The 25,785-nt window shown below is 43.4% G+C and overlaps 1 protein-coding gene across 1 annotated transcript in view; it reads right to left on the reverse strand.

Annotated features, from left to right (window-relative positions):
• ptk7a (protein tyrosine kinase 7a) overlaps positions 1-25,181 on the reverse strand; it is a 28,042-nt gene extending 2,861 nt beyond the window's left edge. The window contains exons 1-18 of the mRNA XM_062448178.1: positions 24,664-25,181; positions 12,833-13,129; positions 11,736-11,838; positions 11,106-11,290; positions 10,660-10,807; positions 10,294-10,424; positions 9,836-10,102; positions 6,973-7,109; positions 6,581-6,716; positions 6,351-6,470; positions 5,760-5,909; positions 5,301-5,445; positions 4,716-4,843; positions 3,836-4,030; positions 3,416-3,580; positions 2,863-3,131; positions 2,308-2,388; positions 1,675-1,826 (exon numbers count right to left, since the gene is read on the reverse strand). Of these exons, the coding sequence (XP_062304162.1) occupies positions 1,675-1,826; positions 2,308-2,388; positions 2,863-3,131; positions 3,416-3,580; positions 3,836-4,030; positions 4,716-4,843; positions 5,301-5,445; positions 5,760-5,909; positions 6,351-6,470; positions 6,581-6,716; positions 6,973-7,109; positions 9,836-10,102; positions 10,294-10,424; positions 10,660-10,807; positions 11,106-11,290; positions 11,736-11,838; positions 12,833-13,129; positions 24,664-24,760 (2,906 nt within the window). The 5' untranslated portion in view covers positions 24,761-25,181. The remainder of the gene's footprint in view (positions 1-1,674; positions 1,827-2,307; positions 2,389-2,862; positions 3,132-3,415; positions 3,581-3,835; positions 4,031-4,715; positions 4,844-5,300; positions 5,446-5,759; positions 5,910-6,350; positions 6,471-6,580; positions 6,717-6,972; positions 7,110-9,835; positions 10,103-10,293; positions 10,425-10,659; positions 10,808-11,105; positions 11,291-11,735; positions 11,839-12,832; positions 13,130-24,663) is intronic.
• Between the last annotated feature and the right edge of the window lie 604 nt (positions 25,182-25,785).

The raw sequence follows: 25,785 nt of genomic DNA on the forward strand, positions 1-25,785 counted from the left end.
TGGACGACGAGCTCTCCCTCACGGCCCACATTGCTGCGGTCTCCCGGTCGTGTAGATTCACCCTCTACAACATCCGGAAGATCAGTAGATACCTGTCTGAGCACTCCACCCAGCTGCTAGTCCAAGCACTTGTCCTCTCCAAGTTAGACTATTGCAACTCGCTGCTCGCTGGTCTCCCAGCATGTGCAACCCGCCCCCTTCAGAGGATTCAGAACGCAGCGGCCCGCCTGGTCTACAATCTACCCAGACGCTCCCATGTTACCCCGCTCCTCATCTCTCTCCACTGGCTACCTATCATGGCCCGTATCAGATTCAAGACCCTGGTATTGACCTTCCGAGCAGTGAACGGGACTGCACCCGTCTACATCAAGTCTCTCCTGCAGCCTTACACCCCCACCCGTCACCTACGGTCTTCTTCAGACAACCGCCTGGTGGTCCCACCGCTCAAGACCGCCCGGTCCCAACACAAGCTCTTCTCCTGTCTGGCCCCCCAGTGGTGGAATCAACTCCCCACCTCCATCAGAGACACTGACTGTCTCTCCACCTTCAAGAAAAGGCTCAAGACGCACTTGTTCCGGGAGTACAACGGTACTTAGGAATGGTTCGCTTGACCCGATGTTAGTTTCCTCAAGGATCACAATGACTCTTGCTTAGAGACTTGTTGCTCTTGTGGTTAGTGGTAACTGACTTAAATTTTTGTACTCGCTGTGATATATTGTTTTTATTATTGTTGCTTGCTTTTTTCCACAGGTACACTTGCACTTATAGCAGTTCATGTTGTTTAATTGTAACTTGTTTAACTACATGCTCTTATGGTTCTTCCCTTTGGCACTTATTTTGGTTGTTCACAATGTGTGCTTCATGTTTTGGCTACTCGCAATGTTTTGTGGCTATCTCGTTGTTATGATCAGTGACTTTGTAAAGCTCTCTCTTGGAAGTCGCTTTGGATAAAAGCGTCTGCTAAATGAATAAATGTAAATGTTAACTATTATGTAGATTGAGACATATGTAGCATCAGCCTAAACTTTTGATATCACAAACTACCATATAGCCATAAGTTTAAAGTAGGCTATGTAGGTTTGTTAATCATTGTTTAAAGCATTAGTTTTTTTTTTTTTGGGGGGGGGGGGGGGAGGGGGGGGAATTTTCTATAAATGTACATATTGACCTGATAGTGGAAAAGAAAGTCAGAAAGTGTAACGTCTGGTTAAACAACCACGCGCGCTAAGCCTGACAGTTATCCTGCCCTGGACCAGGTTAGTTTCGCAGTTGCCATAGTACCCGAGTTTAAACTACGTTGAGCTGGCTTTATGGAACCGAATGAGCTGGAAATGAGTCAGACTAACTGACATAAGCCTGGCTTATTTGGTAAGCTCGCTTTATGGAACAGGGCCCAGGTCTACATACCAAGAATTGAAGACACATAATGCACATCTATATCCAGACCTTCCACAATGAGGACACTTTCTGCAATAACTTACTTTTTTTAATGTGATCTTTTATTTGACTTTTGCAATGTCCTTGGCACTAACTACTAAAGGACTGTTGGAACTGTCCACTCAGGAGTACTTTCTTATCTGCTGCACTTAATATATGCACTTTTGTTTGTCGCTTTCGATAAAAGCATCTGTCAAAAATCAATCATAAATACATTGGGATATTTAGGGAACGCACTTGTTGTAGACGTCCTTGCTGAGTCCCAGGGCAGACACTTTGACATGTCTCTTGGCGCTGATCAGGCAGTTGCGCGTGGCCAGGTCTTTGTGAACGAAGCGCTGATTGGACAAGTGCTCCATTCCCCGGGCAACCTGGAGACAGACTCCCACCTGGGAGAACAGGAGAGAAGGATTATGAGGAGAGGGACAGTCAACTGGGTGCAGGTTAGGATCAAGAGAAGGAGTGTGTTGACCAACAGTATGTGTACAGTATGACAGGTATGTTTTTATTTGTTTTGTGTATGTGTGTGGACTACAATGTTGTGTGTGGTCAAGCATCGGGTAGTATATACAGTGGCTTCAGACAGTATTCTGAGACCTACATTTAGCACATTTTATTGTGTAAAAAATTCTAAAGGGATATGAATTGGATTTGAATTCTTTTACCCATTAATCTACACTCAATTACCCATAATGACAAACGTGTTTTTAGACATTTGTGCAAATGTAAACCTGTTTTTAAACTTCAATCTGTCATTGAGATAAGTATTCAAACTGTTTGCTGTGGCACTTCAAACTGTACATATGTGCAACACATACATATATCACAGTACAGACATATTGGTGGCCTACATGGGCTAGGTGTACTCACTTTCTGCTTGGTGCTGAGGTGATGGGACTTGGGCTTCTCCTCCTTGGCTTTCGCCAACTTGAGGTACTGCTTCAGATCACCCTGGAAACATGAAACCCATAGACAGAGGTTCATAACGATATTATAACAGATGTGTTTAATGTGTCTAGCCATCATTTCTAATCTGCATGACACAGCGATTTGTAAGACTTCACTTACTCAATCCTGCAGCCAAGTCTTGTTTCATCATGCTATGTGCCTTACTACACATGGCCAACAGGTGGAGTAGATGAGTGTATGGAGTTATGGACGGAACTGCAGTGTGTGTGTGCGTGTGTGTACAGTAAATATGTACAGTATGTGTTCATGTGAGAACGTGTGCGTGTGTGTACTACTGTGTGCATGAATGCATGTCTGTATGCATCATGTTTGCATGTGTGAGTGATGTGATATGTGTGTGTGTATGAGTGACGTGGGTGTGTGCGTGCTGAATAATACACAATACATGACTGATGTATGTGTGTTTGAGTGATGTGTGTGTCAGAGACACACACACACACACGTGTTGTTGCTCACCATGTCGGCGTACTCCAGGACCAGGTAATGGGGCTCGGCTTCTCTGCACACGGCCAGCAGGCGGGCCAGGTTGGGGTGGCTTGTCTTGCCCAGCATCTCGGCCTCACGCCGGAACTCCAGCTGAGCCGCCTCGTCCCGCGTCTGCAGGCTCTTCACCAGGACAACCGTCTCCTCCTCGTCGTCACTCGCTTTTCCTCCCCCTCCTCCTCCTCCTCCTCCCCCCAGGCCCTTAGCTTTGGCTAGGAAGACCTCCCCAAACTCACCTTTACCTGTGTGGAGGAGGAGTGTTACTTACAGGGATTCCTCAATTCAAGATTTTCAGATGCTTTATTGTCCATTTTATTGGAAAAGTAAAAATAAAAAAATAAAAAATAAAGTCTGGCTTCTTTGGCTCACGATCATGTGTGTTTGTATGTTTCTTTGTTATGCTCCATTGGCCACACAATGTGGCCCACGTGAACTAGTGTGTATATGTGCGCACTGGAGCATGTCAATGCAAGTGTGTATGCACGTGTGTGAGTGTGTATGACAGTGTGAATGCCTCCGCCCATACCTAGGGTGGTGATGGTGGTCAGGTTGCTTCGGGGGTACAGCAGCTTCTCAGGGTTCTGGCTGCTGTGTCGTTTATTGTTGCCGCTTGCACCGCCTCCCATGTTGGTGAGAGCCAACTCCTCCTGGACCTCTGCTGTGGCCTGCCCATTGGGCTGGGCACTGCCCCCTGTGGTGGGCACACACACACAACAGCATGGTTCCTTCACAAATTCCTCGAGTTTCCAAATGCTGGCAACTCAGGGCTTCAGAAAACACGTGTTTAAAGATGACTACTATTTTGCAGCTTGAGCCAGCTGGATTGTATAAGTAAAACCCTGGGTAGTATGCTGCCTAGTGTCATATTCTGAATCAATTAAACAATCCAAGGATGGGTTATGTTAAGTGTTGTAAGATGACACACACACACCAACTGGAGACTGACCGTTGAGGTGTTCTGCCTCCTCTCCCTCCGGCCCCTTGTCGAGCCTTTTGGCGTTGCGTCTCTTCTTGCAGTAGAACATCAGCCCCAGCACAACGATGATGTAGGCGACGGCAGCGCCCACCGATAGGCCAACAGTCTGGATCATTTTGTAGGGCGCCCTTTCCTCCTCCTCCAGAGAGTGGTGCACTGGCTTCTCTGTGGTGTTGCGCACGCACGAACAACGGTAAACAAGCTTTTCTTCTTTTTTTTTACACAGCAACATCAATAAATGACATTTAAGGGAATAGACAATGTGAAAGAAACTAAAATGCAGTTTTTCAAATTACAGACACGAGGCGTTGTCACCGGTTAAACGGTAAAGTGGTGCTGAACACAGTGCTTTTGATTGTCCCCCCAGAGCCTCACATAGTCAGGTGACAGTGCTGTGGGGTAGTACATTTTCAGACAGAGGGCTGATTGAGTTAAGTCTTGTTAAAATAACCCTCACCAGCTGAGATGTCATACCAGCATCTCAAGATGGCTCTACAATATGCAACTCAACAACACAGAAACCCAAAATGACTGGCATCTTGACTTGGAACCCTCCAGATATCAACCATTTCCAGACCTCTTGTTCCTGTGGTGTTTACGTGCCACGTCAAATACAGAAATGTTTCTCAGTAATGAAATATATATGTATATATTTTTTTAACCTATACTGCCTCCATAGGATTTGGTATAACTTTAGTTCACATCAACAGCAACAAATGGCTCCTCATTGATTGCTGTATGTATTCTATCATCTATTACATCCCTGGTTTGGGGGATTCCTGTGAGACAGTGGGTTTCCATTTCCAGAGCGTGGAGGAATAAAGATTAGTGATATTTTTCTTCCTCTTACCCACGACGTAGAGCTGGGCAGAGGTGTGACGGATGTTGCAGCTGTTGCCTGCAATGCAAGTGTAGCTCCCCGTGTCCTCCATGCTTACATCGTGAATGACCAGAGAGCCGTTGGGCATCTTCTGGAACCTGGTGGGGCAACAGCAGCAGCTTTAAGAGGTGGCCCTGGGTGCCCTAGATATTTCAGCATATCTCAATTACTGTACATGGAAGATTAACTGAAATCAAATACTCTCTCTATATCAATAGCCCTTTTTAACAAGTTATTACACACAGATTACACTGGTAACAAAACTACAAAGAGAACAACGTGAGGAATCTCCTCCTCCAGGGATAGTTGGCACATTAACATTAATCATTTATTTTATTAAAATTCATTATGGACGTACTGAAAGTTAGGATGTTACTTCATTAGCATGCATTAATATCATAATGGATTCGTCTAACGGAGGCTTTTAATTAGTTATTAGTATGTCGGAGCTGATCTGTGTTGGAACTTGTGTATATTTTGTCGTGCCTGTCAATGCAGGCACATTTCCATTTCCGGGATCACTAAAGTACTTCCCTATCCTTTACTTAACAGTACCTGCTCTTGCTAGGCTCAAGGAACTTGTCCTTCTTCTTCCACTGGATGAAGGGAGCAGGGTCACCTGTGGCCTGGCAGTGGAGAATGGCTGTGTGGCCCTGGTACACTGTTGTGTTCTCTGGCTCCAGCTTGAACACTATGTAGACTGGGAGGGAGGGAGGACGGGTGTTAGAGGACATAAAAAAGAGGAACCGGGGAGCCAGTGTGAGAGAGAGAGATGGAAGATGGGAGTGAAAGAGTGGGGAAGGGGAAAAGAGTAGGTGGTATAGGAGGAAGAGAATGTGAGAGAAAGAAAGAATGGGGTAAAAAATGAAAAAAGAGAGGAAAAGAGAAAGCGGTAGAGAGTGTGGGGAGACAGAAAGAGGAGAGAGAAAGAGTGTGGGAGAGAGAGAGAGTGTGTGAAACTTGCATTGGCGTTTCAAGCTATGGTTGTTGCTATTGACGAGGCAGGTTTCCTACCTGCCACTGTGAGCTGCACGGCTGCTTTGATCTGGCCCTGCAGGCGGTTGGTGGCCGTGCACGTGTAGTTGCCACTGTCAGCCCGCGTCACTGTGGTGAAGTGGAGAGCGCCGCCGTTCTGGACCACATGGGCAGGCAGTTCGCTGCCGTCTTTGGAGAGACCGAGGGGGCATCAACAAAGAGACGAAAGGAGATCATTAGAGTTTGTCCAACCATACATTTAGTCATTTAGCAGACGCTCTTATCCAGAGCGACTTACAGTAAGTACAGGGACATTCCCCCCGAAGCAAGTAGGGTGAAGTGCCTTGCCCAAGGACACAACGTCATTTGGCACGGCTGGGAATCGAACTGGCAACCTTCAGATTACTAGCCCGACTCCCTCACCACTCAGCCATCTGACTCCCACATACATTGAGACTCCCACATACATTGAGAGTTAACTTAAACATACTTAACCAGAATATGTACTTAAAACAATCGATATGTAAAGTTTAGTCGTTGAGAAATTTGAAATCACATGTATAATGAATACATTTTAATGGGGTCTGTACATCATAGAATCTATAACAAGGTACACACACACACACACACCTGCTGGAGCCCAGAGGATGGTGGGGTTTTCGCGGCCCTTGGCGGAGCACTGCACCGTGCTCTCCGTGTCCAGCTCCAGACACTGAGAGGGCTGGGGGGTCGGGGTGAACTTCAGCTTCTCTGAAAACACAACAGGAGGTCAGTCGTGTCTGACATTGGAGGTGGGGAGAGAATACACCCCACAGACGAAATGTCAAGAAAATCTAAACACACACATCTGTCGGTCTTACCCAGTACAAAGACCCGGGCTCTGGCCTCCAGTCTGCCCCCTTCTGTCTGGCTCTGGCATGTGTACATGTGACTGTCATACACCTCCACCGTGTTGATCCTCAGGGTCCCATTGGGAAACAGCTTATAACGAACATCCTGTAAACAAAGTTGATTAAATTCATGAAGAAAAAGTAACTGATATGCGAGTACGTTTTCATATATCCTAGTGGATCTTTTTCATAGTGTTCAATCTTATCAAATTTTAAGCAGTTTGCAGACAGAATGTTCAGGTGTGAAATCCATTCCTACTCATCAATGCGACATGATACATTTTAGGGAAAGTTTAGGGGTAGTTATCCCTTTCATTAGGATCTACAGCAAATTACAAACAGTGTGGGGTGAAAAAACTGACCTCGGAACTGAGGGGGGCAAAGTTGCGGTACCAGGTGACCTGGGGCTGAGGTGTGGCCTGGGTGTGGCAGTGCAGGTAGCCTGGTTGGCCTTCTTGCATCTCGGTGTCCACAGGCTTCTCCACCCACTCTGGAGCAGCTAGTTAGGAAGGCAAATTAACATTAGCATTACTTAGCATTAATGAACTAATTAGCGTTATTGCTGACGGAATAGTTAGACACTCCCTGCATCTTAAACTGCATACTTTTTATTTTAATACTGCAGCTGCCAGGGGCTAAGCCCAGCGGACGTATAGACAGTACAGTCAGGTGCTGGTGGATACTGTGTGTGATAGAGTAGGGAACGTGAACGTTGACTTGGCACGCATTAGCAACATTTTGAATGAGGTGGATTATTTAGTTTCTCAAACGTTTTCTCTGGAAGACAAATTGGAAGTAAAGCGACTTGGGACACACCGTCCAAACGTTCAAATAACCCAAAAGAACAACAACAAAATCGTACTCTTTGTGGAAGTTGACGTAAAGATGCTTTAAAGCAGAACTGAAAATGAGTTAAGTTCATCATCACACCACAGAAGAATGTGCTGTTAACTACCCATTCAAATTCCAATGAAAAAAAGTATGTTAAATTAGGCTTTGAAAGCGTGAGAAAATCAGCAGTCTTCTCTGCTTGATACTGGGGGGGCGTGTCGCCTGAAGGAGCTGAAGCTCCGCCCCCTGTATGTATTGAATTTAGCAAAAACAGCAACAACTAGCTAAATCAATTTCAGATATCAGAACAGACCTACCTGCAGTCTCTGAGTGTTTTATGTGTTAATTACTTTGTTTTTGCATCGTACCAACTGAGTAACAGAATGCAGGTTATATAAACCGTCTGTGATCTGACGTAGATAGGTGGCTGTGACGTAGATAAGTTGGGTTTTGCTCCGCCTATACAAAACCTGAGCTGAAAACGGGTGAGAAACTGTTCAACGGTGTAACTCCACATTTCAGTGCGACAAAGTTTTCGAGCTTTGCACATGCTTTCAGCAACTCATTTCACATGTATATAATGTACTGAGAAGCAAATCATGGAATTTGCTTTACAGCATCTTTAAAAGAAAGGACTGGCTAAAGGCAAGTGTAGCAAAGAATGGGCTTTTCTGCTGTTGTAACTTGGTATCTCAGATGCAATTCTGCATTTGCTGCAGTGTGAACTATTGATGAAGGTAGCCTATAATAGCCTACACTTTTTTAGCCCAACCTCCAAATATCACCACCAGCCGTCACTGGCAGCTGCCCTTACAAAGTACATACCAGAGCCCGTCTACGGAGAGCCTGTCCACTCCCTATTAAGCCCCATTGTACCGAATTTGGTTGCAGTTCCACCAGAGTTCCACTGGGGGTGATCGCCGGCATGAGGCAATGAGTGCAAAATGAAATGGGAGTCTATGGAGTTAGACGGCTAAATTTGTCTCTTTCGCCTGATTGTTGTTGAGAAATCTCAGATTTGATTTTAGTTTTTGCAAGTTCAACATGGATTATAGTTCAAAAGTTGAATGAACGAGTACTTTTTTTTTTTTTCTCCCAGCAGTGTGTATTTTCTTTGCCTCCTCTTTCGAATGCAAAACATTCAAATTACTAGACAAAAAATTATATCCTGAGAAAAGTGGATTTTGAGAGCTCCATACACCTGCATTCATTCTGCACTCACTGGTGAGCGCCCTCATATGGAACCAGAGTGGAACTGCAACCAGTTCAGAAGCCGGACGTTTCCCGAGAGTGGCAGTTCTCCCCATATTGGACATTCTCTGTACATACTGTTGAATACAATTGGGACCCTAGACTATAAAAAGAATGGACAGCATGACAGCTCCCCAATAGTAAAGTCTCTATGGCCCCCAGGTGGCTGGCTCCAGTATAGGTCGTAAGTTCCCCTCTATGTTAGCGGATGGGACATGAGTCAAACTAATAAAATCAAAGTGCACGTCCCAAAATTTTTTTCCAAAGATGGTTTCTGTCATTTTAGGTAGTTATTATCAGATATATTATCATGCTGATGTCTGTTCAAGTGCTCGTTTTTTGGATCTGTTTGTTTTTAATAATTTATTTGACGATTTAAAAAGGGGCTAGTGTGTGCTCGCGATTGGATCGGGCGAGTGTATGGGTGGGACCTTGACACCAGGGCTCCACCACCCGATCACTAATGCGCAGACTCTGGCTCCAAGTGACACTACCAGCGCACCCGTATCCTGGATATTTTGGCTTCATTTTTGTACAGTGGAAGGAAGCAGAGACGCGTCGTCCATCTTTATACAGTTTATGATTGGGACATATTGTACTTTGACCCTCTTGCTCATACATCTTTGACAGTTTGTAACACAAAATGACTAAAATGTAAATTGTCAATATTGTTGAAAAAATGGTTGGTGCTACATTTTTGCTGACCAGAAACGTGCATACTGTGGGAGGGCGACCAGAGCTCTGCTCTTGTGAGTTGGTCATGTCTGTAGTTCAGAATGTTGTTGCGATGCATCTTTCTCTGCGCTGAGGGTTGTGGGTCAGAATAGCCAGAAAAGTATGTTGGCTTACATTCTACAAAATGCGCCTGAATGCAGTAGGACATCCTAGTATTTTTGGCATACTTGATATACTATGTATTGGGACATACCAAATCTTTATCTGGCATACTAAATGGTATTGGATATTGAGACACAAGGACTGTTAGTGCAAATGCTTATGCTTTATGCAAAACACTAACGCTAAGCACTATTGCTAACGATAATGCTAAGCACTAATGCTATTTCTAAGCAGTCCTTCTAAAGCTAATGCTATTGCTAAGCACTAATGCCATGCACCCTTTTTGGCAGGCTTTGTTTTACTTACTGGCCACAGTGATGGTCAGCTCCCGCCTCTTGGTCCCAGCCTTGTTCTGTGCCACACAGCTGTAGGTGCCCGAGTCCTCCCTCAAGATAGGGTTGAAGACCAGGGACAGGCCGCTTTGGTGCACCCGGCCCTCGTCGGCAACCTTCTTCCCGTCACGCTCCCACCACACATCGGGTTCCGGGTAGCCGCGAGGGGACTGGCAGGGGATCCGCTGTGGGGTGTCGTCGGTGAAGACATGGCTTATACCAGAGCCCATGTCCTCAATCTCTGTTAGTGGGTGATGAGGGGGGGGTAGAAGAGAGTGAGAAAGAGAGAGGAGGATGCATTTCAAGGCATATTACCAAAGGCTAATGTGAATTAATTGAGCTCAACTGGCATACGTGAATGGGCTAGATAGTTAGATAAACCTCTTTTGATGTGTATGTAGGCCGTGTGTGCATCAGCATAAGTGTTTTTACCTGCTAACCGAACAGTGGCCTTCAGAGTAACAGCGGGACCACTAAGGCCTTTGGCAACACACTTGTAGAGACCAGTGTTCCGAGGCTTCACTTGGGTGATAAGGAGAGAGCCATTGCCCAATAAGACCAAGCTAGGGAGAGACCAGGTGTGACAAGCAAAGAGCTAGAATAAATCTAATGATTCCAACAGCATGTGTGCCAATACTATCAAACTCACTGTCATGGTTTTGCAAGTCTACTCTATATCAGGCAAACAAGTCGTCAAACACAAATGAGTCACAATGAGATGCATGTGAACCAACACCATACACACAACAATTACCCCCCCCCCCCCCCCCCCCTACACACATACACACACAAACACACCGTGACTTGTTGGCGACGAGTTCGTCCTCGTGGTACCACTCCATCGTGGGCGGGGGCTCGGCAGAGAACTGGCAGCGCAGGAGAGCCTCCTCATTCCTCAGGACCACCACGTCCTCTGGGGAGACCACGGGCTGAGGGTAGCTCTTATCTACGTGGAGAAAGAAACCGCCATTTTTGTTACTTGGGTATGAACAAAGGCGAACAAATACATTTTGTTATTATTTCCTTAAAGCAGAACAAATAAATTGTTTTATTTATTTTTATGAATCTCATACGGATTCCAGTATGAGAGTTACTCGGTAAAATTCAAAGACAATTCACATGATAATTCAAACCTTTTGTATCACTTTATGTAATAGTTCAGAGTGAGCCCTTATTATGTTATTATTGCATATAACTTGCGAAAATGTACTTTTTTTTGTCCAAAGAATCTGTTCCTGGCCCACCTATGATGTTGAGGGTGAAGTTGGCGTTGCTGCAGACATGGCCGGCGGCGTTCTTGGCGCAGCAGTAGTACAGGCCGTTGTTTTCGGGGTTGGCACTGGGTAGTGTGAGGGTGCGCTCCTTGTTGTTGATCTGGTGTGTCCTCTCTGGCAGACGTATGCCATCTCTGTACCAATGGCACGTTGGCCTGGGGGGTAGAGGAACAAAAGGGCAACATAAAGATGTAGTACACGACCCCTTGTGTCTTGATCCATTTAGTTCATGTTTCAATCACACAATGTATGTAAACAATGCAATGGTGGAAGATAAGCTGTCCCCTCTCACCCTCCTCCACACACACACACACAATATGGAGACAGCTTATCCTCCACCACTGTATTGTTTATATAGTTTTCAGAAACAATTCTATATTTTACATTTCTTTTAGCAGATGAAGCACATTACTTTGACACAGAAGCAGGGTGTTTTGACCATCTCTATAGTTATGCTGACAGTATGAAGAACTCTGGACTACTTTGGTTAAGTGAGCAATTTCCTCGTGAAAAAGCGTTTTGCGTGAATAACAAAGTGGTCGGTATTCCAAGATGTGTAAATTAAAAAAAAATGTTATAAGGTGTATTTGGCGTCCTCACCTTGGGTGCCCGTCAATGTTGCACCTGAGGATGACGGGGGCAGAGCTCTGGATCTCCTGCTCAGTCGCAGGCTCCTTCAGGGTCACATCCCCGCTCTCTAACCCTGGGGGAGGGGTGGGGGGGGGGGGGTGGGGAGAGAGAGAAAGAAGGGAAGAGAGAGAGAGGGCAAAAGAGAAAGGAAGAAAGAAAGGGTCAAACCCCTCTCGCTCCTCATTAACAAAAACAGACCAGTCCATTCACACCGTCTGGCTGGCAAGTTTGCGCCGGCAACAAAAACAGGCCGCTCTTTTCAGCCCAACACTCTGCGCTCGATGACACGACAGGGCCAGACCTCGCATCACAAGCGATTCATCTTGGCAGAGGCATAAAGACAGCTTTGTCCGGCTGTGTCCGAAAACTCAAAATAACTTTCTCTCATGCGGGCCCGCCTTACGTTTTTTTTCCCATTTGCGGAAATGAGTAGCAGGGGAAGAAAAGCCCTGGCTCATAGTGGGGTCTGTTGAATAAGTAAGGGGCAGCAGTAATTTCTTAAGGAGGCGCTAAAAAAACAAAAAAGAAAAGTAAGCTGGTGAATGTGGGATGCATTTGGAAACATGCATCCTCTGAGCATGGCGTGTTATACTGTGAGGTACTATGAAACACCGCAAATGTATGTGATTTACTTAAGTGTAATGCAACCAATGGGGTAAAAGTCAAATGCACTCAAGTATTTAAAATACTGAACTGGGTGTATTAATAAAGTAATAGAGAAAATAGGGAGTCGGGTGGCTGAGCGGTTTGAGAATGGGGCTAGTAATCAGAAGATCGCTGGTTCGATTCCCGGCCGTGCAAAATGACGTTGTGTCCTTGGGCAAGGCACCTCACCCTACTTGCCTTACCTCGGGGGAATGTCCCTGTACTTACTGTAAGTCGCTCTGCTAAATGACTAAATGTAAATGTAATACTCACAAATTATACAAACTATAGTAAAGTACCATTAATAGTAAGTAAAATACTGACAAGTTGGATGTATACAGATAATTTGATAGATGATGATCAATTCCACAGGAGGTGAAAAAATGGAAAGCTCCAGACTCAGTCAAACCACACAAACTCACATTTAATATTGAACGATGCATTTGTAGAGCGCTCCTCTTCACCAGTGGAATTCCTGTATGCCAGGCACTGGAAGTTTCCAGCATCCAATGTTCGATCCACGGCGGTGAACTTGAGGTTGGGGCCTTCCTGAAAACGCTGTTCCGAGTCAGTCACTGCCTGGCCATTCTGAAGCCAGCTATAGCTCATGTCTTCTGACTCGCTGACCTCGCAGCGTAGCATGGCACTACGCCCGTGCAGTGCATCCTGGGACTTTGGTTCCTTGGTGAAGTGAAAGGAGACCCCATGCACTGCAAGAACTGAGGACATTGAGGAGAGAAGAAATGAGAAAAGATGTGAGAAGGGATTTTACGGAGCAATTTTATACACACTGTTGTACCCAAACACAAAATCAACAACGTTTCATGTTACTTTTTTCATAAGCACTTTTATTAACTTTGTAAATATATTCAATGAATTACTCATTCAACCCAGGCATCTTCCCAAATTGATGACTCCTTTATGAAAGGGCCTCATATACCCCCCTCCCCCTCTCTCTCTCCCCTCCTCTCTCGCTACTTTGTTCACTGCCAGCTGGACCCAGATGTCCAGGTGTGCTGCAGACAGACCATGGCTCCTTGTTAGCTATTGTGAACCCCATGGCTTCCAATCCCACTCACTGAGTGAAGCGCAGGTATGCATTCTGTCATCCATTCCAGACATAAGCCATATTATCTCTGGGAGACTGGCTGTGTCAACGTAGGGGAGGGAGTTATTTTGTGAGGTTGGAGGAACAGCTCTGAAGCCCTAGCTGTAGTCTATAGTATACTAGGATATTTTATAGTGTAGTAGTACATCGGTGATGTGTACTTCAGGGTGACATCTTCAAAAGACAAAACAACACTTTCCTTAGCGATAAAAGATTTCCATGCTACATATCCATGTCACAAAGAGAGTCAAATTTCACGGTCCTAACAGGCAAAGAACAATGTATTGAGTAATAATGAGTTTTGGTATTTATTCAAATGCCAAATGATTGACTATAAACACAAATTTTACCATGCATCAATCAAGGCTCTTAATGCTATCAAGTAAAACTCTGGGCCAAGGGCTCATGTCATATGGTGTTGTGTCATATGCTGTCGTCATCAATTGAACTAGGCTATTTTGTATGAATTACCCATCTATTGAATTGAATATGTATTGTATATGTGAATTATATATCTGTATTGTGTACGGATTGATGTTTATGTTTTTTAACAGAATAAACTGCAGCATTGAGTTCAAGGCAGATGTCCCTCCGGGGGCATTAAAGTCTTATCTTACATTCTCTTATGTCGTCTACCAATTATTTGGCACTCAAATTAAGTGACATTTGCATATGAATAGGATATTATTTTTTTGCAGATGTTGAATGGAGCCCCAGTGATGGTAAAATGATTGACAGGGCTTGTCTGAGGTGTGGGTCAGAGTGGCCCATTCCTCCAGACAGGGGTATAGTCTGCCTGTCTGTCTGTCTCGCTCCAGTGACTAGGGGGCCCCGTCCAAAGTGAAGCCCATGCTGGGCCTGGACCAGTCTGGGACTGGAGACTGGGAAATGAAGTATCTGCTTCCCATGGAGTTGGAGAAGAGTGTGAGAGTGTGTGTGGTAGGCAAGTCGAGTTGTCATGAGCTAAAGGATGAATGAATGGTTTTGGCAAATTTAGCATTTTTTGTCCAGTTGCTGAGGTGGCATCCTGCCACTGACCAGCACACACACACACACTCAAGACTCACAAACAGATTTAAATTGGCCTCTAGTGGTTTTGAGTGTTAATCAAACTGTTCCTGCGATACCTCATATACCTTGCTTTAGTCCTTTCCTGGCATAACACCAAACTTCTTCCACCCTCCTACACAACAGTGTTCAAGTGGCATATTGTAGTTCTAGCGTTGCTTTAATCTATTAAAAGACTCCAGGAAGGAGAGGAGTGTACTTCATATCCAAAAACAATGCCCTCAAGGCTCATGTCTATGACCCTGCACCTATTCTCCCACATCCTGTAGCATCCTCCTTCATTCTCTTCAGCGGTGGTCACATTCCTTGCCTAGTCGAATTAGATCTTCTGTCAGCTGTTAACTATCCGCCAAGAAACACATTAATGTACACAAATATTGCAATGACAAATAACAATGTTTTGTTATTTGCATAAAATAAATCAATTCATCTAGCTATCTGTTAAGGTCACCAACTAGTGCATGACTGCAAGACAAGGCTTATTCACACTTGCTTACAGACATCTGACTTGCCAAGAGGGTACTCAGCACCGAGACAGAATGAAAAGTGGATTTGAAGATAGAATTGCATAACACACCCACTATTTGTGGGCTGAACAGACATCCTTTATGGAAATTAAAGTAAAAGGAAACATTACAGGAGAGACTGGTTGACGAGTGGATGCTGGTATAAGGAAGAGAAACTAAGACATAAAAGAAAGGAACCGGTCCAAAAAAAGAGTAAAACTCAGATCTCACAGAAACAAAAAGAAAACCTAAAGGTCCTTTCATCCTCAGCAGTGACAAGAACAAGCGACCACAAAGCCGTACCCCACTATGGCTCCTAACCACCAAGTAAATCATGTCAACTGCTCGCATTCTTGAACATAGACCAGAGACAATGCAGGAAGACAGACCATGCATGTGGTTCCACAAACAAACCCTTTTTGGCCTCCCCCCCCCTCCTCCCCATGAAAAGTTGTGGTCAGTTCAGAAGGTTCTCATGTTAGCAGCTTTCCCTCTCTTCCAGAGGAAAATAAACCGGTTTGATATTGCGTGGCCTCGGGCGAAAGGTTTTGTTCATAGTCCCGACGTCTTCTCTGGCTTGACATGGAGGAAATGCGTTTGCCGGACAAAAATGAAATAAACAGCTACTCATGTTTGGTGTCTGTCATGTGGTTGCAACCCATCATTTGAATGAAGATATTGTTTCTGGAAATGTTAAGGTTCCCTTATTCCAATTGTTGGTATAAACATACATTGTACATGTTCAATGAACAGGACTAAAGCTATATTAAGTTTAAATTCAAACTGTCATCTAGCGCTAGGTTCAGCAATGCCTTTAATTGAGCAAAGCATAACTTTCCACATTTACAGAATAACCTCTCATATAAGATTTATGTCAAGAAATAAAACAAACTTTTCACAAGTAAAGCATACTTCAGCCATTTTACAGATCTTTTGGAAGAGAAATGCCCTGCCTTAGCAAAAGCACCAATCTTTGGAACCTTCCCAAACCTCTTCCTGGATTCCAAGGCAGGAATTTGTAGTTTGAGGGCGACAAAGGTGGTATTCATGCCTGTAGGTGCAGAGGGGCTGGACTGGCACCATGTAAGCAAAGCCAATGACACCAACTGCAGCTGAAGCATGTTGCTGCATGAATCACAGCCATTAAAGCGTGATATTCAGTCCAGAGAACAGCAAAACAAGACAAAGTCCATGACCCTACTATTATCCAGGTAAATTACTGGATAGGCTGACGTGCATGGATATGCAAAATGTACAATTTAATATAAAGGAATTTTAATTTCACAATTTTGAGTGGAAATAAATGAAGTATAAGTTAATAATCATTGCAGGATATTTTAAGTGCATCTAGACATATTTCACTACTTGTTACCTTAGGGATGCACTCATAAAAATCATCTCACCTCATTAGAGTGCAGTCTAACCAATAGCTCAAGTTTGTTCTGTAGGAGTAAAAAAAAAAATATATATATATATATATTTAAAAAAGAAAAAACGGTGGTTTCTCCTCTTCCCACAGAGCCAGCTAGTCTACAAAGACAGGCTTTGACCGAGAGTGGTAAACTACCCTCTAGGTTACGAGACGTGGGTCTGTGACTTGTTTCAGGTTTACTCCCATTCAGAATACCTAGTAGGTCTCATTACTAGATGCATAGACCACCCTATGCGTGCTGAGGGTACAGGCAGGGGAGCCAGGCAAGAAGAGGAACGGTTCCATGTCCATGCCACCATAGCAAAAGACAGAGGCCCCCTTCGAAAGAGAAGATGACCAGAAGGATAAACTTTAGGATAAACCACGGCAGGAGCAAACTATAGAGTATCCGGGGAGTCAGGTGGCTGAGCGGTTAGGGAAGCGGGTTAGTAATCAGAAGGTTGCCAGTTCAATTCCCGGCCGTGCCAGATGACGTTGTGACGTTGACGTTGTGTCCTTGGGCAAGGCACTTCACCCTACTTGCCTCGGGGGGAATGTCCCTGTACTTACTGTAAGTCGCTCTGGATAAGAGTGTCTGCTAAATGACTAAATGTAAATGTAGTATCCACTACGGTACCTATAGAATGACAGGGAGGGGGGCGGACATTCAATGGGACTGTGGTCTTCCCCCTTGTGTAACACTATACTTAGCCAAACGCTCTACCATATTGTGATTGCGGCAGAGACAGTTCAGATGACTCCATGCGTCCAAGGATGTGTACAGGCGAGTATTCAACAACCGCCCCAAGCTTGATTTGGACCACCTGTCCTCTTAAGGAACCAAGCAGTAAAATTGCTCAGACCTCGGGGTTAAAACAAAGCCAGCTTGTGAAACATGACCAGGGTTGGTTTGACCGGTTGGACACAGTCTGGGATGGGAGGGGGCAAGGGGGCTTCAAACAACGACTCATGACTGCCTTGTGAGGACATGTGAGCTCCAAGCAATTATGTGCAAGCAGGCATAGATGACCACTGTCTATCAGGCAAACTTAACGAGATGAGACATGATATTATATGACATGGCTATATATAATTGCATCTTGGTGGCTTTGTAAAGCAGTCATATAATTTCTGTAAAATATCGAATGTAGGCTACATGTATTCCCACCTCCTAACATCAATTGACTCTGTTTGACACAGTCAATGTGAGTATAGATCAACATAGTGTATTACATTTCTTTCTGTGTGCAAATAACCGGTATGCACATTCAGAAGCCTTTTTCTTATATTTACCAAACATCTAACACCCATGTTAGATGAAGGACTACAGGATAGTAATAAACAAAGTTTTCCATTGACATTGTATCATCACATGGCAGGACCAAGACCTGCAACAATAAAGTCACCCTGCTATATGGCTGTTGGGTGTTGAATAGTATTATATTAGACCATTCCATGGATAACTGCTGCCAAGACCCGGGACTGTGACAGTACTTCAGCTGCGACTCCTCTTACAGTCACTTCTGAGATGGAAGCTGAGGGGGTCCGAGCGGGAGTGAGAGGAAGGGGGGTTCACAAGGCCAAGCGGAGGGACCGGAGGAAGTGGGGTGTTTGTGCAGCTGCTACCTCAGCAAGGGCCGTCACGTCGGGCTGGACGCCATCAAACAGGTGCCCCAACTGATACAACCCCCCCCTCAAAACTAAACAGTGTCATGGGTGGATATGTGCTGGGGTTTCGAAGCCCAATCAACAGCAGTACTGTAAGAGCAAAGGTCTGGGGAACCACTCACTCCTACACGCAACCTGGGCTGAAAGAAAGCAGGGACTGGACGCCAGTCTGGGAGATTGGGGGGGAAACATTAGATAACTGCAATGCTGTTTTGTGGGACAGATGGCAAATTGAAAGGGATGACACTGGAACAAGCTAGGCAGGCATATCAATTGTCATTGTGATCTCATTCAGTATCTATATTTCTGATACTGGGATTAATAGTTCCTGGATAGAGCCCAAAGAACACCTGATTCAATCAAATACTGACAGGACATTGTCAAAATAATTGTGTCTTCTCTCTTTCAATAAACAATAAATAAATACAGAAACATTTTACAGTGCCCTTTTCTATTCACGAAAATCAATTAGCCTTAAAGAGGCTAATAATTTATAACTCATTCTGCTCAAAAAATAAGAGAACAAAAAGCAAACTTCAGTGATGTGTGCATCCAATAAAGGGAAGGAATCTCTTTGCTTTGAGTCTGCAGCTGTTCTGCACTTTGCTGTCATCACACTCAGCATGACTAGAGATTGCATCGCAGTTCGATAATGAGCCTTTAGCCCAAGTGAACTTCTGTACCCCATCCTGGGCACAGCTGTTGGCTGTGGATCACTATCTCCTCCCCAAAACATCCCCACAACCCCCTCCCTGGGGTTTCACCATCTTAACGTAGCTTGGAAAGATGACATAGGGAATTTTAGGCTTAAATTGAGTTTGAAGGGATTTTCACTGACTCAGCAACATACTTTTTTTTTTTTCAGACCTCCCCCAATTGTAAATTAATAACATCATCTTGAACTTACTAGTAGGTGGGGACTTCTGGATAGATTAACCGCTTTATTAAAGCCTGAATATATAGCTGGGTCTCAGCAGGTAAAAAATGGTCCGACCTTAATCAAGGCTATGGGTGGTGGGGATACTGTCAAAAAAAGGGAAGAGCCTAGACGGCTAAAGGCAACATCTGGGACAATACTTTGAGCTAACTACTGTGTGGAGAAGATGTTCATTCACTGTTTAAGCCACCTCCACAACCCCCACCCAAGCTCCTAATTGTCCCTCAGTGGACAAGTAGGTTGATTTACAACATCCCCCAAAGCATGGCTCGATCCATTATGGGGGGGTGGGGGGTAGGCATTCATTCACAAAACCAGAAATTCAACACTTGGAGGCATTGGAGAAATTAAGGGATTTGTGAAGCTTGCTTTTTGTGCCTCTGAGTAATTGAAGGGGCATTCAGAGAGGCCACCCCCTGTTGAGGTAGTTAGGGTTCAGGTCAGGGCCAAGTTTACAGCTTTGAGTCAAGGGTTCCAGACACCAATGTGAAGCATCAGTATTTATGCAAGTTGAGCTAGCGCACAAGTGATTAAATATTGTCTGGCTTTGGGATACAATAACAAGTAGCCTAGTATATTTTACGTCTTATCAACAAAACCTGAAATGGGCATTGGGCAAAAAGTGGCAGCCAAACACTGTTATTCTTTTGGGTGTTTTATCATGTTTCACTGAATCAGAAAACGAGTTTAAACCTAATCTAAATGTATTAGGGTTTAGTCAGGTTTATTTCACCACTAAACTTGGCAGAACTCATAAAAATTCAGACAGGTCACTGTAGACCATATGTATAAAAGAGAACCCAATGCAGTTCGGATTGACATTCTCTTCAACATTTCATGACCTGGCATCTGCTGTTGCTCAGACTTGGCAGTTCCATCCAGGGGTGTGTTGTTTCTCTGTGTGAGATTTGGAATGCAAAGCAATTAGCTGTTCCCTGTGGGGGGGGGGGGGGGGCACAGCTTGTGGTGGGATTCCTCCCCCCTCCCCCCAATCTGACCCCCTACCCTACACCCATCATACCGCCTCCTGAGCCTGTTGGCGGAATGGACCTCACGCTACGAGCGGTGTGGGTGACTGCTGTGTACCGCAGACAGTGTGGAGCCCCTGACAAACAAACAGACCCTACGGCGCACAGGGAGGGACAAAATTCTATAAACATTCAGGGAGGCCGACAGCAGAGATCATTGAACGGATGGAAAATGTTCATAGGATGGTGTGTGAAGCCTCACTGAGAAAATCTGGAAAACTCTTCTTACCTCACGTCTTGAAAGGCTTGTCAGACAACTAAAATGTCCTCATTTAAATGATCTAGTACTTAAAAGGGAAACATGCATAATGAGATTCAAGCTATCAAACATTAAATTCCACAGGGCTTTACTTTTATATTGCATCAAATCTTGAAAGCCTTTGATGCTTCAGAAATGCTGTGGGAATTCTAAATACAGCTCTGGAAAAGAGAGAGTCTAATGAAAAGCATGTGGACTTCAATTTAATTACACCCAAATCTCGATCTTATAACAAGAACCACTTGTTGTCTGCATGGAGCTCAGGAGTTACCATGTAGCCTTTCAAGGTTTCAGACAGACAAGAAATCGATCTAAAATGCTTCTTCAGAGACGTCTCGTGAAGCTTGAACAAAAGCTACAAAATCGAGCACAAAATTGATTACGGGAGGGAAAAAAGTTACGCTTTTCTGCAAGCTCTTCAAAAACTTTGGTTCTTGGGTGGCACACTTTGGTTTGGAAATTCCAATCTCCAGTGCTGTGCTAATGTAACATTTGACCTCTGCACTCTTGTGAATCTCTATAGATTTCCCCATGATGCTTGTGGCTTTTCAGCAGCTTTGGCTTTGCCCCATATACAACCAGAGGGGGGTGTTTTGATTGGCTCTCTTGTGTCTGGGCTTCGTGTAATCTTGTGGCTTTCCTTTCAATTTCACATCGCATTGACGTTGAACTGGGCAAATTAGCAAACAGGACTGTCGAAGTAAGAAAGTTAGTGTGGTCAGAGGCAAACTTTTCCAAAATTATGTCTGTACATCTGAAAGAACAAGAAATGTGGCCAATAAAAAGGTTGAGCACATGAGGTGAGATGTTTTTTTTAATTAACTAACTATGAAAGTGAAATATTAAATCAATGGCCCACAAAGAGTAGATAATGCCATTTTAACTATCAGAATAAGCAAACAGAGCATAGGAGTTTGCTCCTGGATGAGATCATCTCACATACTGGAACCTATATGAATAGGAATGCCTGAATGCTTATTCTGCGAGGCTAGTTATGCAAATTTAACTTAATTCAGTCTTTATTTCAACAGGGGCAACACTTGAATAGTTCAATGCCTCCTTGTGAAATTGCAACATACTTTACAAATAGGAGAGAAGCCTGTCGTCTTCATCAGCACAGCTCTGGTAAGTACTAAAGCCTGTGGTTTTCTGGCAAATGCCAAATATCTTGCTCATTTTTGTTTCAAAGGGCAAGTCCATCATTGTAGAATGGTGACACTGAAAGTAGGGAATGATGATGTTGGGTAACAGTTAGTAAAAATAAGATACTAAGACTTCTTCTTTCAGACTGGGTTTAGTATGCATACAAGTGTTTTGCTGAATGAAAGCAAAAAATAAAATGCCTGTTAATAGTGTAGGCTAAGCCTTAACTGTTGCTAACAACCCATGTGTCAGATCTGTTCAAAGGAAATGCTCAGAAGACTCCCAAGACCCTCTTGAAGAAATTAAAGTTCAATATAACTTTAAGCCAGTAAACCCACACATGGTTGAAAATGGGAGAAAGAAATTCTAAGGCACCCAATTATGCCTCAGTATGAGATACTTGCCGATGTTGTTTTTTAAATGACATACCAAGGACTGCCTCATTAAACAATGAACTGCGTTCATTACAAAAAATGCTCTGAAAAGTTTACTAAAACATGCTAGTATACTTGGGCTGTTCATGTGGGTTCAGTAGAAGATCAATTAACTCATAATACCCCGACAGACCAGTTTCTCCATTGTGTGGCATTAGTGGGTGACACCCCATATGAGGTTACTTGACATTTGATGATCCAACTCTCCAATGCCTTGCAAAGTCCCTGACACTTCACTGCCAACAAGCCATGGCGGACGGCATGGCATTCACGGATGCATTGGAATCCAAAATAACTTAGCATAATGTAAAAAAGGTACACAGTGGCTTGTATACCAACTATGGCAGGCCTACATCTTGTTAGCACTTACACACAAACACTTTTCAACACATCCACCAGGCTGTGGTTCAAGAGCTCTTTAAGATTATGATCAAACATTTGGCGCAGCTGCGTTCTTGCACAAAGTTAGATGACAGTTGAGTGGCATAGAGGGAGTTTTTAATCCATAGCCATTTTAGTTATGAAATTCTTTTGAATTAGTTTAGACTAGGTTAAATGTATTATTTCAAGTCAAATAAGATGTCAGTTGAGGTAATCATGCATGCTTGCTCAGCATAACCCCGTATTATAGCTGTGGTGGTCTTTAACCAATAGCATGACAATTGTTGTCGTCACTTACCATTAGGGAACGGTTAACAATTGGTGGTATATAAAACAGATATTAATATTTTCTGAAGGATACTGACCTTTTCTGAGAAGACAAAAACAATTTATGTCAAACCCCATAATTGGTACCAATAGACAAGAAAGGGACCCCATGTTAAAGTCTTGTAAATGATTGTTGAACAAGGATTTGCCCCTATCTAGCTGTTTAGGACTACAACACTAACACTCTTCTGTTTATAATCAAAGCCAAGCTGCCAGATGCATGTCAAAAGAGAACAATGGTTTCCCCTAACATATAACTATGGCTTGTTCCAAATCCCTTTGAGATCTCAAAGGAGTTAAGACGGGGAACAAACGTTCCATCATGCATAATCCTGAACGTGTTTCAAGACACATTTTAGTTGCTCTTTCCTTCAAGTAATCTTCCACAGTGTCCTTTATTTCCAATGGGTAGCCTTGATATCAAGGTTTCAGCTAAATCACACACACACACAAAAATAAACACACTAAAGACAGAATATTGGAGGTGCAGGACAAGCTTCTTTGGGACTGTTATTGAAACAAATTAGTACTTTCTAGTGAGAATGTTCTATTGGACCACTTTAGCAATCAAGCCCTTTCATCAAGAGCAAAACTGTGAAAGGTAATCCACATTTGTCCAATAATAAAAACTCTGTATTATTTAACGAAATTCAATGTGTTAGCATTGTAAACAATCTACCCATAACACACTAACGGTGTAGGACTGGGTGCAGTTTCCATGTAGTGTTATAAAGATCAAATCTAGAAGGCACATTTTAACAGTCTAGTTTAAAAGCCCAAAACACACAAAAATGTGAGGCATGAGAAACGTTTTTTGTGTGTAAAATGACACTGGTTCTGACTTTGCAATTACAACAAGGGTCTCAAAGTCTGCTTCCCAGACCGATGGCGATTTCCATGACAAAGGAAGGAGATGGGCCCACCTTGAGTTCTAAAGATCAAGCAGGGCTCCTCAACTACCTGTGAATTGTCTCTGACCATGCTCCTTTTATCTCTACTACTTCCATTCAAATGTTGTGCAATTTCCTCCACAGACCTTGAGGGCAACTGCAAACCCCCAACCAACCATACACTTTTCTCCCTGTCTCAAAAACACTAATCCATTGTCTTTTTTTATTTTTTACATTTTATTTCTACATTCAAGATGAATGTGTTTCTATTGCCACAAGACCGTTGTGAAAAAACAAAATAAATGAGCTCAAGCGATATCCATTTAGCTTAACTTGGAACCTTTCTTCTAGCCTGCAATAGATTAAATGTACCATAGCTAACATGCACTGATTAAAATGGAGATAACGCTTCAAAGATGCAATAAGCCTTTATGGCCCAAAAGGACAAACTGGCACCTAATTTGCGCCACAGAAATGATCAAACCAGTACATTCCGCATTAATTAATAATAATAATAAAATAAAAAGAATTACAAATAAAAAATATTTAAGTTACTTTCTGGGTGGCATGTATTTCAGTCACAAGCAGTGTCATTATAAATAATGTAAAGACATTTACAACAAAATAAATGATTCACAGTATGAAGATTGTACAGGACAAGAGTGTTCATATACAGAAGGCTGCAACATACCATGCTTCCCAGTGGCCCTCTATTTTATTCATGTTCTTGGCTATTGTATTGGTTGGGGTGGAGTGGTGACGCTAGCCTTATATTTAACACCATCCCCAAATAATTTGCGTGTTGCGTTGTATTAGAGACAATTGGAATTGTCAAATGCGTTTTTTCTTCTTCTAACTGAACTCTTATCTTAACGCACAAAGAGAACACATTCACATCAACAGTTTGCCGTTGTTATGTCGTGCCAAGCAAGATGGGCATCTCAAGCTTCATACATAGCCTAAAGATAATGTTTCGGTGTGGATTCAAGGTAGGCGTCTCATCTCGACATAACATTCATCTAAATATATACAGAAACACATTAACATTAAGAGCGTCCAACATTATGTTGGTTTGTAGCCCCCAAGGTCTTACCTTGAATGAAGAATATAATAGTGAACATAGTCGCGGTAGTCATTGTCGGCGGCATTTCTTGCTTAACTTTGCTCCTCGAGTTCATGTAGGTCTCCATTCAGTAGGCTATTTCTATTCCATAGACACGAGTCCAAAGCTTTCTCCAACCAGTAAATTCTGACCCATTCAAATCATTTGTGCGAGTAAATAAGCTCCCAAATAAGGGCTTCTAAAGCCAAAAAAGTCTAAATGTGTTTCCCTTAAACTTGACTAGCCCCCAGACTAGAGCAAGAAAAAAGATGACTGCTTTGTTTTGTTGTAGTAGGTAGTCCACTGATGATGATGCCTTAACATTTCGAGAAGTATATTGCAATTTTAAATAAAAAAAAACAATAATGTTAAAGCAAATACATCTCAAAAACGATTGCCCCGCATGCGATTCATTTCAGTGTCCACACCGTAATTGAACAAGTAAACTATTCAATGAAAGCTAAGTTCTCTTCAGCGCTTTCCTTGGCTCCCACTTTGGATCCGGAGCTTCCGGTGTGAGGGGAAGGGGAGGAAGAAAGGGGGTGTAGGGGATGGGAGGCACTATAAAGGTAAACATTTACCTTTTTATTTTCAGTTTTTTTTTTATATATGTCCGATCAAGAAAATCTGCATATAACCTATCTCACATAGGTTAGCTATCCAATATAGCACAAGATATAGGCTCGGCCAACCAAGTCGTGTTCAAAACGTTTAAACAAGCTCAAAATGTTCTAAACGTTTTATCTCTAGGACATCAGAAGTGCGTTAAAAGTCATAAGAAAGAGGTTTCGGTTTAACCCATACAGCCTTGAAGGCACCTTCACGTCCCCGTCCCCCCACTTTAGTTAATGTGACATATGTTGTCATTAATTACAAATCTGAACAAGTTTTAGTGTACAAAATATTAAATTAATATCACTGCGGTTCTTGTAAGTCTTCACAAGAAAAGCAGCAACTGAACATCTGGAGTGAGCTGAACATAGTGGGCCCTGTAAACACTGAAGATCCATACCAGACAGCTTCTGCATTGTGAGAAATTGATTGACTTGAGTTGTACAGGTCTGCTGCTGACATTGCAAATTTGTTTCTATAGTAGTTAGTGATAGGAGCAGT

The sequence above is a fragment of the Osmerus eperlanus genome, chromosome 22, assembly GCF_963692335.1.
Source record: "Osmerus eperlanus chromosome 22, fOsmEpe2.1, whole genome shotgun sequence".
NCBI classification, from domain to species: domain Eukaryota; kingdom Metazoa; phylum Chordata; class Actinopteri; order Osmeriformes; family Osmeridae; genus Osmerus; species Osmerus eperlanus.